Source organism: Heteronotia binoei, chromosome 13 (genome assembly GCF_032191835.1).
Source record: "Heteronotia binoei isolate CCM8104 ecotype False Entrance Well chromosome 13, APGP_CSIRO_Hbin_v1, whole genome shotgun sequence".
NCBI lineage: Eukaryota > Metazoa > Chordata > Lepidosauria > Squamata > Gekkonidae > Heteronotia > Heteronotia binoei.
In genome coordinates this window covers 36552435-36566001 of record NC_083235.1, presented here as the reverse complement: position 1 = coordinate 36566001, position 13567 = coordinate 36552435, and the positions used below count along the sequence as shown (strand labels likewise).

Genomic DNA, 13567 nt, shown 5'->3' with positions numbered 1-13567 from the left:
AAGTTCATCCGTGCTTTGTGGTCCATTGAGGGCCTGTCAGGTATTTCTTCCCTTTCCAAGAAACGCTCACAAGCCAGAAAGCTTAGTTTTATCATTTGCACGCAGAAGGGAGAGGGGTTTGGGGGTACGAATGGTGCCTTTGACAATTTGGCACTGGTGCATTTTTGCTCCTCTTTCTGCAGCAAGCCGAGAGCCAGATCAGCAAGCAGCAGACCAAAGTAGAGGTGCCGCGGAGACCAGACCGCCCTGCTCTGCATCTGCGCATCCCACCCCAACAGGGGGCACTGCCAGGGGCCACCCAGCCGCCACCACCACCTCCTCCTCCTCCTGTTGCTGCCACCTCAGCAGCTGGGCAGCCCGTCTACATCAACAATGCTGCAGCTCTGCCAAGCGGGTCAGGCGTTGACTCGCCCAGTGAGCTCTTCCTCAATCTTCCCTCTTCTGCCACCAGTGCCCAGCCCCCAGCGCAAGTGCCTTTGCACGAGCCCTATGGCATGGCCTCTGCCTGCCCCCCACCAGATCCACGTTTTCCTTCTTGTTCCTCAGTGCCTGCCGGCTTTACCTCCTCCTCTTCTTCCACTGGACAGTCCCCACACCTGCCCAATCCTCGTCCAACCCCGCAGTCTGGGGAGTTCCAGCCCACTCCCCCTGGAACCCCTAGGCATCGGCCCTCCACCCCAGACCCTTTCTTGAAACCCCGCTGCCCGAGTGGATCTTTGGAAAACTTGTCTGTGCCTGGAAGCCCCCAGCAACCTACACTGATGCTTTCGCCACCCTCATTTGGGGAACAGAAGAAAGGGCTGGATATCAAGAAAGAAGATGCTGGGCCAGGAATCTGCTCTCCAAGCTATAGCTACGGTGACTCACCAGCCAGTGTTCATCATCCTGCTGAAATGAAAGCTCCAGATGTGTTTAAAGCCCCGCTCACCCCTCGGCAATCTCAGGTGGAGCCACAGAGCCCAGGTTTGGGGCATCGGCCCCCAGATTCTCATCCTCTGGCTGCTTCTCCCCCCAGCCAGGCTGATCTCTACCGGCAATCTCCATTCCCAGATCCTTATGCTCAGCCTCCTCTGACGCCTAGGCCTCAGCCCCCACCCCCAGAAAGCTGCTGCGCCCTTCCCCCTCGCTCACTTCCCTCTGACCCCTTCTCACGCATACCAGCCAGCCCACAGTCCCAGTCTAGCTCTCAGTCACCTCTCACTCCCCGTCCACTTTCCAATGAAGCCTTCTGCCAGTCTCCGGTCACCCCTCGCTTTCAGTCTCCCGACCCCTACTCCCGGCCTCCCTCACGGCCACAGTCCCGGGATCCTTTTGCCCCTCTGCACAAGCCCCCTCGTCCCCAGATGCCAGATGCCGGCTTCAAACCCTTGCCAGTCTCCCACAACAGCCCAGCAGTTGGGGGCTATCCAGCAGTGCCTCCTTCGGGTGAGCCCCACCCCAAGACTAGCCAGCAACCCCAGTTTGCTCGCTCCCCTGGTGCTAATGTCTTTCCAAATGCTCAGCCCCAAATGCGCTTCACTTTCCCTCCCAGCGAGCCAATCAAGAGTTCCCCTTCCCACGGGATCAACAGCCATTTTGCTCCTAGCAAACCCCAAAGCACAAGCTACGTTTCCTCACCGGGGTTCCACCAAGCCGGGAGCCCACTGGGGCCAGGCAAGAGTACCACAGACTCTTACAGTGTCTCGCCGCTGCGTCCTCCTTCGGTCCTGCCACAACAGCCATCTCAGCAAGAGAGCTCCTTGCCCTACCTGCCACGGACAGGAATGGTGCCACCAGGCGACAAGAGGGAAGAAGGAGTGGTGGGCCCACCAAACAGAGAGCTGCAAGAACTGCCAGCCAGCCAGGAGGGGGCAATCAGCAACATCAGCCAGACAGAATTAGAGAAACAGCGACAGGTGAGGAAGCTGCTGCTTTGGTGGTTGCAAAAGGGATATGAGCAGGGGGATCCATCATAGCTTTAAGGTGATGGTAAGCCTGCCGAGGGCAATTGGGCATTTGGAAAGGTCTTAAAGGCCCCTGACTGGGGAAGGCAATGGCAATCCACCCTGTAAGAAGTCTGCCAAGAAAACGTCATGATGTTACTTCACTCCATGGGTCGGTAACAACTCAGTGCTTGCACAGGGGACTGCCTTTACCTTTACTTAAAGGCCATCTAACCCTTTAAGGCCAAGACATCAGCCATACAAGCCAGATCCAGGTACATTGCACCAAAGGTTCTTAGGACATGAGCAAGCAAATCATGCTACAAATTGCAGAGGTTGAGGGAGGGGGGGATTCTCAGTGTCTGAACCTAATTTTGTAGGTGGGAGTAGAATTCCTTTCCATCCTCAAATACAGGGTTGGATTCTGAGTAGAGCCAGTGGGACCTGTGTGAATTAACAGCAATGCAGATCTGAGGCTGTGATGGGAAGTGGGATGGTGTTTCCCTCTCATCCATTAGCAAGTTAGTTCTTTTGCCTCCAATTTAGAATTAATCCTAGGCATGAGGCTGAGATTCCCCCCAGGGAGTCATTTCTGTATGAACAAACCCATGGCTGGTTATTACATGTGAATTCAGCCAGAGACTAATTGGAGAACTTGAGGCTACCAGTCACAGAAGATGGTCATCTGCCAATAGGGGCTGAGTCAGGGGAGATTATGATTTATGGAAGAGCTACAAGTTTGACTAGAATGAAAGGAAATTGCTCAAAAGACTTTTGAAGGAAGGCCAGACTGATAGCCCATGTCTTATTTGCTTTTGCACCTCTGTCCAGCGGCAGAGACTCCGTGAGTTGCTCATCCGTCAGCAGATCCAAAGGAATAACTTGCGGCAAGAAAAAGAGAGTGCTGCAGCTGCTGCAAACAACTCCCAGGCATCCTGGAACCCTGAGGGCGGCGGACAGGCCTTTGAACAGATGAATCGGAGCATGACTCCATTTCCATCGGCACAGGTATGGGTATGATTAGGAAGAATGCCTGGCTGTGAGTGTTTGAATCTCTCTCTCTCACAGAGACTGACAGTCCTGGGAAAGAAATACAGTAATGCAGCGGTTGGGAGTTAGGGAGCCATTGGTGCTGCTAATATATCTGAAACTCAAGTCAACTCATGTCAGGATCAAAAACTAGAAGCAAAAGCCTTGGGAATTCCAAAAGAGGAAGGCTATCATAAGTAGCTGAAGATTTCCTATGAGGTATAGCCTAGGTTTCCTGGACTTGCAGAGTCAAGTAGCAGCTGTGTTCTATGAGTTCACTTTTTTGCCCATACATCAGCAGTGGTGTTGTGTTAGGGTGGGGCCATACTTTAAGCAGCTTGTGGGAGCTGAAATTCTTCTGACTTAAGAAGCTGGCCATTCCAGGTGCAGATAGTCAGGCTGGTGTGAGTGATCTGCTATGAAAATCACTTTATATTTTGAAATGGTCTAACTAGCCATGCTTTTTGCTAGCTGGCAGTGCAGATGTTTGGTGCTCTTCTGAGACCATTTCTGTATCAATGAACCATGGCTGGTTATTATATGTGAATTCAGCCAGAGACTAAAGCCTGCAAAACTATCAGATGACAACCTAATCTAATTGGAGAACTTGAGGCTACCAGTCATAGAAGATGGCACCTGCGTTTTTTGGCCACTGTGTCACAGAGTGTTGGACTGGATGGGCCATTGGCCTGATCTAACATGGCTTCTCTTATGTTCTTATAACCATTTAAAGTTAGACCCAATTTTTTTTTGGGGGGGGAGGGTGGATGGGATTCCAGTTCATCTGCCTGAAACTTTGGAAAGCAACTGGCATCACAATAGAAAGGGCTGGATTAGATGGATCAACAGCCTAACTCTAGTGGCCAACGGTAGCTCTCCAGATGTTTTTGCCTACAACTCCCATCAGCCGCAGCCATTGGCCATGCTGGCTGGGGCTGATGGGAGTTGTAGACAAAAAACATCTGGAGAGCTACCGTTGACCACCCCTGGTCTAACTCAGTGGTTCTCAACATTTTTGATATGGTGACTCACAAGTCCAAATTTACTTGGTATGGTGCCCCACTTTTAAAAAATCATGCACAAATTAGTAAAACTGCAAAAGCTTTTGACCCAGTTTCATAGGCTTCATGATCCACTTTTGGATTGAGACCCACAGGTTGGGAAACAGTGGTTTTACTTTATATACACCAGTTTTAATTTCTAATATGAGGTTACCTGGTCTACTTAAAACTTTGATACTAGATTTGCATCTGGGGGAAAAGATGTTTTTCTCTTGGTCTGATGAGGTGGGCTTTGAAAAAAGCTGAATCCTCTGTCACTCCCTAAACTGATTGTGTTTGCATCAGTTTATGGATTTTTAATTCCCCCCTCTTCTTCCAAGGAGTTAAGGACAGAGCACAGCACATGCTACTCCCTTACTCCCTATATTATCCCAATAGCCCCATGAGTTAGGTTGCTTAGCCTGAGAGAGAATGAATGGCCCAAGGTCACCCAATTAATCTCATGGCAAGTAGGGATTTGAATCCAGTAATGAAAAACTGTACAACTGCATCCGCATGAGGTCTCTTTTCTCCTTTTCCCCAGGACAAAGGAATCCTAGGCAGTCTGGGTAACACCTCAGGAGGCAACAAGCTGCCTGGTGCTGTGATGGTACAGACACCCTTTGTGCAGGATGAGCGACTTGCCCGGCCACCCCCGACAGCCACTCCTTCTGCCATGGATATCAATGGCAGGTGAGTCTGGCACTCTAATTGGAAGTATCTTCTCATTGAAAGAGGATATTGACAGTGAGCAGAATCCTGCTTTTGTATGCAATTGACTGATTTTTATCTACAGAAAATGAATATGGTGTGCACTTGGTATATAGCCAAAAATATTGGTATTTCCTGATATTCCTATATCTACTTGGATTTAGGTAAATAATTGGGAAATTTGAATTTATTGGGCATTTAAAAATGCCTTCCTTCACTTGAAGAGTTGGGCTGCTGGAGGCACACTGCCACTTGTAAATTGAAACGGCATTTAAAGATGGCAGCGCAACTTGGGGTGTGAAGGAAAGTAATTTTAAAATGCAGTCCCTTTGCTCTCCAGAGTTGTATCACCTCAACAGCATGTCAAGTGAGGGCCTTCTTCAAGCTGTGCTGCTGTAGCAGCAACAGCACATCTTGACAATATAGCCGTTCCAAATAAAAGCCGAATAATGTTGGCTTGTATTCGGGCCAGCTAGATCAGTAGCCAAATCAGATTGTCAAATGGTCCGACCCAGGGGACAGAACTGTTCCACCCAGGGCTTTAATCGGGCTTCTGGGGCTCTTGTCTCCCCTCTCTCCCCCTTCCTGTCCTCACTGTTTGAAGCTCTGGGCTGCAAAAGTTACCTTCTCTTTCAATTCCCGGCCTTTTCTTCCTTGTCTTTGCAGGCTGCAGCACAGACAAAGTTGGAAGAAAAATGTGGAGTGGACTCTCCATCAGAGCTGCAGGGAAAATGTGAAGTGGATTTTCTATTAAGGTCTCTGTGCCCAGATAGATGGGGCCCAAGGACTTTGATGGAAGATCCATTCCACATTTTCCTTGCAGCTTTGTCTGTGCTGCAATGTGTTTCAATGGAGTGTAGTTCAGTTTCATTTTCAACATTCCTATATAGACAGCTGAAGCTCAGGTTTCCTGGAGTTGGGTCCTTGCAAATAAAGGGTTGATGTTTTGAGCCAGCTTGTCTCTGCTGAATGGACTTGAGAGCTAGTGCCTAGTGAGTACTCTTAACATGGAAACACATAGCCAAAGGGGGATATTACACTGGAGAGGCATTGTCAATCTGAGTAGACCTGGGAGGGAGAGGGGGGAGAAGCTTGCAATGCCCAGCCATTTAATGTGTTTCCTAGACTCAGAGCATTTTATATTTTTTAGTTTCTGCTGTGATCCTTGTGCTTTTTTGGGGGGTGTGTGTGTTTTATTTTAAAAACTGCATTGCCAAATCCCACTATTCCCCCACGTTTCCATTTTAAACAAAATATTGCAAGAGTTTTAAGCATGCTTGGATTTTAAGTTAAAACTATCTTTAACTGTGTCCTTTATAAAGTTTTTATCTTCACTACGTCACCTTACATTTTATGACACACATGGCCTGGCCCCACAAAGTCCCATTTGTGTCAGATCCAGCCCTCCTAGCAAATAAGTTCAATGCCCCGGTCTAATCTGTCTAATCTGCATTCAGCTGAATAACTACCTGAAAGATACCAATAAGGTATTTTGGTTTATACCAGATACAGCTCCTACATATGACCAGCCCTGCAGAAACAGAAATGCAGGAAGTTTTGCATTTTTTATCTGAAGAGCACTGTAGTGTATAGAATGCTCTGAGAAGACATTCACAGTCAGCCCATCTGTTGTCTCTGGGACGTTATTTTTTTGTCTTATATTAGGCTGTAGAATACAATACAGAGCTTTTGGAGAAGCCAGTCCTTGTTTCCTGATCATGAGATCTCTTTTTCTTTGCTCCCTTGTCTTCTAGGCAATCAGTGGTAACTGCACAACCATTTTACCCTCGTGGTGTCTTCCAAGCTCCATCACCGCAGCAGCAGATGTGGCAGCAGCAGCAAGCAGTGTCTATGCGTCTCCCAGCCCCTTCACGCTTTCCACAGCCGCCCACCCAAGACTTAAGCCGTCAAGCTCTAGGTGGTCTTGCCCCACGCCTGACAGGTCCTGGAGAACAGCTTCAGGCTTCAACCAGCGCTCTAGGAGCCCAGTTCATTGAGCTAAGGCACAATATCCAAAAAGGAGTGGGTGGAAGCGGAACAGGCCCAGCTTTTGTCCAACAAAATCCCCAGGCTCGACCCAGGTTCTTTCTGCCTGGAAATGACAACACCAATCAGGCTTTGAAAGCTTCTGTTATGCCCATGCCAGCCCCTATCTTGGGAACTCAAGGCATACAGACTCCCAAAATGTCTGTCTCTATTTCATCCTCCCCTCAGGGAGCAGAGGTAAGCAACAACCATCACCCTCATGCCAAGGCTGTGCCCCAGTTGATTGTGCCCCCTGGAAACTTGGAGATGCAACATGTCCCACCCCGTCCACTCTCTTCAGCTGGCCCCAAAGAGGTGACCGTTCCCCCAGCTGCCATGGACCCTCCTCCAGCTGCTGGCAAGAACCAGTTAGGTCTAACTGGTAGACAGTTACCCTGTGAAGTGCCAGTGGAGCCAGATTTAGATGATGACTTTGATACCCACAAAGATCTGGAGGATGACGATGACTTGGCCAACTTGAGTCTTGATCCTGATGTTGCTAAGGGTGATGATGATCTTGGCAACCTGGACAGTCTGGAGACCAATGATCCACACCTTGATGATCTCCTGAATGGTGATGAATTTGACTTGTTGGCCTACACAGACCCAGAGCTGGACACTGGGGACAAGAAGGACATCTTCAACGAGCATCTGCGTCTGGTAGAATCTGCCAATGAGAAGGCTGAACGTGAGGACCTGCTGAAGAAAGAGCCCTCTGTTGGACCCTACCTCAAGGATGATCCTTCCACTGGTCGCAAGCAGGGCGAACAGAAGGCAGAATTGCTGCCCAGAGATGGTGTACCCAAAGCAAAGGAGGGACTAAATATTCTCAGTGTTCCCAGCTCTTCCTCTGCAGGAGTACCTCCAGCCATGCTTTCATCCTTCAAGACTCACAGTGACATGCTGGACAGCAGCAAGTTGGTTAGCATGCCAGCTGATATAAAGCCTAAGATAGAGGAGGGCTGCCTGAAGCCCTCTGCTTGCCAGTTTAATACTAGCACTTCTGAGAAACTTGCTGTCAAATCTGAGGCAGCTGAAAAAATGGCTGCAACCTTAGCAGTGAACATCAAGCCTGGCCAGAACCTCATGAGCCCTGGAACCGGAGGTCCCGGAATACGGCTTAGCATGACCCAGTTCCACAGCAACAGCCATACTTCCATCTCGGATAAAGTCCTGTATGGCACCCCAAGCCGCCCAGCACTTACGCCCGGCCAGATGACCAACACAAGTAACTCAGTCCTGGAAAAGTTTGAACTAGATGGAGGGTCTCTGAGCCTGGCTAATACCCAACAGCACTCTCCAGCTGATGATCTAGATAAGATGGAAAGTTCTTTGGTGGCCAGTGAGCTGCCTCTCCTGATTGAAGACCTGCTGGAACATGAGAAGAAGGAACTGCAGAAGAAGCAGCAGATGTCTGCCCAAGTGCCGGGGGCACCCCAGCACCTCCAACCCCATGCCATGTTAGCTCATTCTACTCCCTCTAGCCAGCCTCATGACGGGCAACTGGTAAGCCCCCAGCAGCAGCTGCAGTTGGGTGTTGTGGCCAGGCAGCAGGGAATGGTAGCCAATCAGCAGCAGCAACAGCTAATGCAGCAGCAGCAACAGCGTTTGGCTGGTCCTCAGCAAAGCCAGGTACTAGCCCCACATATGGGAGTGACTCAGAATCAGGCTCACATGCTTGCCACACAGCACAGCATCCAAGCAACGCACGTTCAACAGAACCAGCAACAGGTCTTGGCTCAGAAATCCATGCCTGGGGTCCAGCCACAACCACCACAACAGCAACAGCAGCAGATGATGGGACTTAAGCCACAGCAGCTTGTGATGCAGCAGCAGCAACAACAACAGCAGCAGCAGCAGCAGCAACAGCTGGCAAACAGCTTCTTCCCTGATACAGGTAGGGAGTGGACTTCAGCATCAGTGGTTTGTTTTTACTTAGTATTGTGACCTTTCCTTGATTAGATCCAGTAAAGCTTTATACATGGATTATCCCCTCAATAACTTGTGGGACTAGTGGTAAGGACAACACTCAACTCCCACAAGGTCTCAATCCTTCTTATGCCAGAGTCTAATAGAAAAAGAGCCCTTGAAAGATATTTTTTTCTCTTTTGGGTGCCTTCTGGTCTGCATCTAGAGTCGACAGATAACGTCATGCCAGAAGTGAGGTGGAGGGAATATTTCAGAAGCTTCAGAAAGAACATATTTATTTAAGCTGATGAAAGCAGTGTCTGTGCCCTGACTTGGACGTACCGGATTAGACCAATCTTGTTACATCTTAGAAGCTAGGCAGCATTGGGCCTGGTTAGTACTTGGGTGGGAGACCACCAAGGAATACCAGGGTCAGTATGTCAAGGCAGGGAATGGCAAAACTACCTTTGTTTGTCTTTTGCCTTGAAAATCCTACAGGGTTGCCATAAGTTAGCTGTGACTTGATGGCACTTTCTACTACCAAGCATCATATGAATTCTGATTTAAGTTATCAATTAAAGCAATTCATTCCTTTTAAAAAAACACACTACTACTACTACTACTACCACCCCTCCAACAATTGTTTACAAAAAATATGGGACTCGTTGATGGCCCTAATTTTAGCTAGTGGTGGCCAATCCTCTCAGTTTCAGTTGTAGAATTCACAGAGGATAGGTCTATTTATTTATTTTATTTATTTATATTTACATTTATATCCCGCCCTCCCCGCCTAGGCGGCTCAGGGCGGCTAACAACATTTCACATATTTAACAAAGGATAAAACTTTAAAATTTAACAATTAAAGAAATTAAAAATAAAAACCAGTTAATTAAGTTAAAATATTTAAAATACATAATTCATTACATAGAATAAATCTGGCAGCAGTAAACTTGTTTGGCGCTGGTTCTGCCAGTTTAGATGGTTCCATAATCGTATAGTAGATGGCGGCTCCTTATTCTTAGCAACTCAGCAGATATCAGCATAGGCTTGCCTAAAAAGAGCAGTCTTGCAGGCCCCGCGGAGAGCCTACTAGCCAAAGTGACTGAGGGGAACCTCCATGTTCAGCAGCACTAAAAGTCTGAATCCCAGAGCCAAGAAGTAATGCCAGGTGAAGGTCTCAGACTCTGTACCCCGTTGTTTGCCTTCCAGAGAATCCAGTTGGCCTCCTAGCAAGACAGGAGGATGTGTGAGACAGGAGGATGCTAGACCGGATGGACCACTGGTCTGATACAGCAGGACTTTTCTAATGTTCTTACCTGTCTGTCCCACTATGCACCTAGAAAGAGTCTATTCATGCAGTTGTGGTTGGTTCACTGCCTTAGCCCAGTGTTTTGGAATATAGCCTAGGAATAGTTTCATACAGCTAATTGTGTGTGAGTCTGACTGTCCCTCAACAGAACTGGTCCTTCAGTTATGTAGCGAAACAGCTATTGCTCCCTCTTGGAAACCCAGGGAAGTGCTCTTGTGCTGTGAACAGTTCCTTCACCGTATGCATGTTCACTATAGATGGTTGGTTGCCGATGAAGCTACAGTTGCCCTGATCACATGTAACTGGGCCCCATTTTGCACATCGGTGGTCCGGCTTTCTACTGTCATTTGGAAGATAGGACTCTTTTTTGAAGGTGGCAGTGGAAGGCGTTTCTCCAACTAGCTAGCTTTGTTTTAAAGCTGAGATGCTAGCGAGGCATAGAAGGGAATATCCAGTCATTGCCCAGTGGCCATGGGAGGATGGGAGAATAGCATCTTTAAGCCTCATTGTTTCCTTTTGGTCTCCTTTTTTCTGTACAGATCTGGATAAATTTGCTGCAGAGGACATTATGGATCCTATTGCCAAGGCCAAGATGGTGGCTCTGAAGGGTATCAAGAAGGTCATGGCACAGAGCAGTATTGGAGTAACTCCTGGAATTAGTCGGTATGTACCAAGCCAGAAGGCTGAGGCACTTCAGCCTATGGCTTCCAGAGTTTCAGAGGTATGACAGCAACTGCTAGGGAAAGTATGAGCTCACTCCTGACAACCATCATTGCCATCAAAATTCAGAATTTTGTGTATATCTTGATTTTTCCAGTAGCCAAATTATGGACTTGCCCCATATGCTATAGATAACACAAAGCGCCTCTTAACTCATACTGATTATTGCTTGGTAGTCCAATAGATTACATGAAGCTCCCTTAGACTGAATTGGTCTGTCGAGGTCAAACCTGGATCCTTCTGCCCACATAGCAGATGCTCTACCACTAAGCCACAGCCCCCTCCCAAACAATTTCAGTGCATTGGAAGGGACAGGATTTGCCAGGTTGGCTCCTGTGAAGTCTTTTATTTAGGATACCGCAAACATATGAATGACCCATGCTGTCTTTTCCCAGCCCCCATCCAGTTAATCTCTCTCTGACCCTCACTTAAATGCAACAATGTCAATCAGGTCAGTTTGGTGTAGTAGTTAAGTGCACAGACTCTTATCTGGGAGAACTGGATTTGATTCCCCACTCCCCCACATGCAGCTCCTGGAGTGACCTTAGGTCAGCCATAACTCTCTCAGTGTGTTCTGTCAAGAGCTGTTCTTGGAGAGCTCTCTCAACCCCATTTACCTCACAGGGTGTCTGTTGTGGGGAGGGGAAAGGAAAGAAGATTGTAAGGTGCTCTGAGGCTCTTGCAGGTAGTGAAGGGCAGGGTATAAATCCAATGTTTCCTCCTCCTCCTCCTTTGAAGCTCTGATGTAGATATCCTACTGCTGGGGAAATTCTGGCTTCTTTTGTATTCCATGTATCTGTTCTCTTCTTTCAGGCAACAGGTCTCCCTGCTGGCTCAGAGGCTGTCTGGAGCTTCAGCTTCATCTGAAATGCAGAACCAAGTCCTGCCTGGCTCTGGAGGGCAGGTGAGCAGGGGCTTGACAGGCCTTAGGACAGTCTCAAATTATTTGTTGATGGTAGGGATGAGGAGTCTTCTTGGTGTTGGCTTAATTGATCATCGTGGTGTTGGCTAAGAGTTTAGGTGAGAGGGAGTGATGGTGGTGGCGGAATTGTGTAGTGGTGGGAAGAGGTGGCTGTGGATTGATATGACTAGATATTCTGACACTTTCCAATCCCTTGCAGGAACGGAGCAATGACCCGACTCAGGCTCATCCAAACCCACCCACTTTTGCTCAAGGTGTCATCAGTGAGTAACCGCCTAGTTCAGTGCTCAGGGAATTACTTTAAATGTCCGTGTTGCTTGCATTAAGGTAACAGACAAAAAAAACACCACCAGAGTGATAGAAACCAAGAACTAGAAAGATACACTGTGAATAAGAGATGTCCAATATCTAATTACAACAAACTTTCAAAACCTTGATAAAGATTTAAATATTTAAAAAGAAATGTATGTGTAATTTTGTATTATAAGCTAGTGAAATAACACAACACCTGTACAGTAAAATATCTCATAACATTTGTAACATAAGGGAAAAATCACAAGCAATATTCTCAGCAGTCTATTTCAATCACAAAAACAGCAACAAGGTTCAGAGTCCATTATATTAAAGAAGTCCTCCAGAATATGTCACGGTAGTCCAGTGTGGTTTCTGGATAGTACACACGTTTTGAGGTTTGTTTTTCAAGAAGATACATAGTCAGATCCACTGGTCTGTTTCATAACACGTTATATTTGGGTATGTTTATTCCAGAGCCCTTCTGTTACATTCACCTTCAACATTAATCCAGAATTTAATCGAAACATTAAGAAGTACTTTTCAAGCTGGAAAGTGCTGAAAATGCTGAAGATGCATTCTATTTAGTTGTAAGGAGTAGTGCTTGTTTATGATTTTTCCCTTATGTTTCAAATGTTATGAATGATACATTCTATTGTGTAGGTGTTATTTCACTAGTTTACAATATAAAATTACACATAAATTTCTCTTAAAATGCTTGCATTAAGGTAGCATCCCAAGTTTCCTTTCCTACTCAACTCAAGCCCATACCAGTTTGCTGCAAGTCTGTACCACCCTCCCATTTCCAAAATGATTATTAATACTATTGTATCCCCTTGAACAGTTGTTAAAATCCTACCCTTTTAGTACCTTTGGGTCACCTTGCAACTGCAAGTATAAAAAAGAGTGGTTTATGGAAGGCCTGTCAGCTGTGAAGTTGCTTGCTTGTCGTAACCAAGAGGGTCTGAGCTGGAGCGGCAACTAGAATTTGGCATTTCTTGGTTGCTATAATCACTTTTGGATAGGAAAGGTCTAGTGGAGATTTGTGAATAGGTGAGCTTCAGTGCTGCCTGCTTTGTGTGACTCAGCATCATGGAGAATAGCATGTATTTTGTGTCCCTCTCTTGTGGAGTGCCCCTGTGTTAATCTCTGTCTCCTGTCCCTTGATTATCTGTGTTCTTTATCTTATTGCAAAAAATAAACAAAACCAGAATCTCAGATACCTAGACCAGCCCATTGATGCAAAGCAAGTCAACTTTGGAATCCTGCTTTGGGCTATGTAGTATTTTCTTTTAATTTTTAAAATACAGAGCTGAGATCATCTGTTTTTCCACCCCCTATACAAAGCATGAACTGGCCTGTGCTTATGTTTCCTGTCTCATTACCCAGATGAAGCTGATCAACGTCAGTACGAAGAGTGGCTTTTCCACACACAGCAGCTGCTGCAGATGCAGCTGAAGATTCTGGAAGAGCAAATCGGAGTGCACCGCAAATCACGCAAGGCCCTATGTGCCAAGCAGCGGACAGCTAAAAAGGCAGGGCGGGAGTTCCCGGAGGCCGATGCCAAAAAGCTCAAGTTGGTGACTGAGGAGCAAAGCAAGATCCAGAAGCAGCTGGATCAGGTAAACAGCCATGTCAGCTTGGCTTGGAAGCACATTTCTTGGTATGACTGAGAATGCTCATAGACAGA

At 47.2% G+C, this 13567-nt stretch overlaps 1 protein-coding gene across 3 annotated transcripts in view; it reads left to right on the top strand.

Moving 5' to 3' along the window:
• KMT2D (lysine methyltransferase 2D) overlaps nucleotides 1-13567 on the top strand; it is a 120946-nt gene that overhangs the window by 70758 nt on the left and 36621 nt on the right. For all 3 annotated transcript variants that reach the window (XM_060252584.1, XM_060252586.1, XM_060252585.1), the window contains 8 exons: nucleotides 183-1895; nucleotides 2754-2930; nucleotides 4536-4684; nucleotides 6457-8624; nucleotides 10484-10607; nucleotides 11478-11568; nucleotides 11786-11849; nucleotides 13267-13499. In XM_060252584.1, the coding sequence (XP_060108567.1) occupies nucleotides 183-1895; nucleotides 2754-2930; nucleotides 4536-4684; nucleotides 6457-8624; nucleotides 10484-10607; nucleotides 11478-11568; nucleotides 11786-11849; nucleotides 13267-13499 (4719 nt within the window). The remainder of the gene's footprint in view (nucleotides 1-182; nucleotides 1896-2753; nucleotides 2931-4535; nucleotides 4685-6456; nucleotides 8625-10483; nucleotides 10608-11477; nucleotides 11569-11785; nucleotides 11850-13266; nucleotides 13500-13567) is intronic.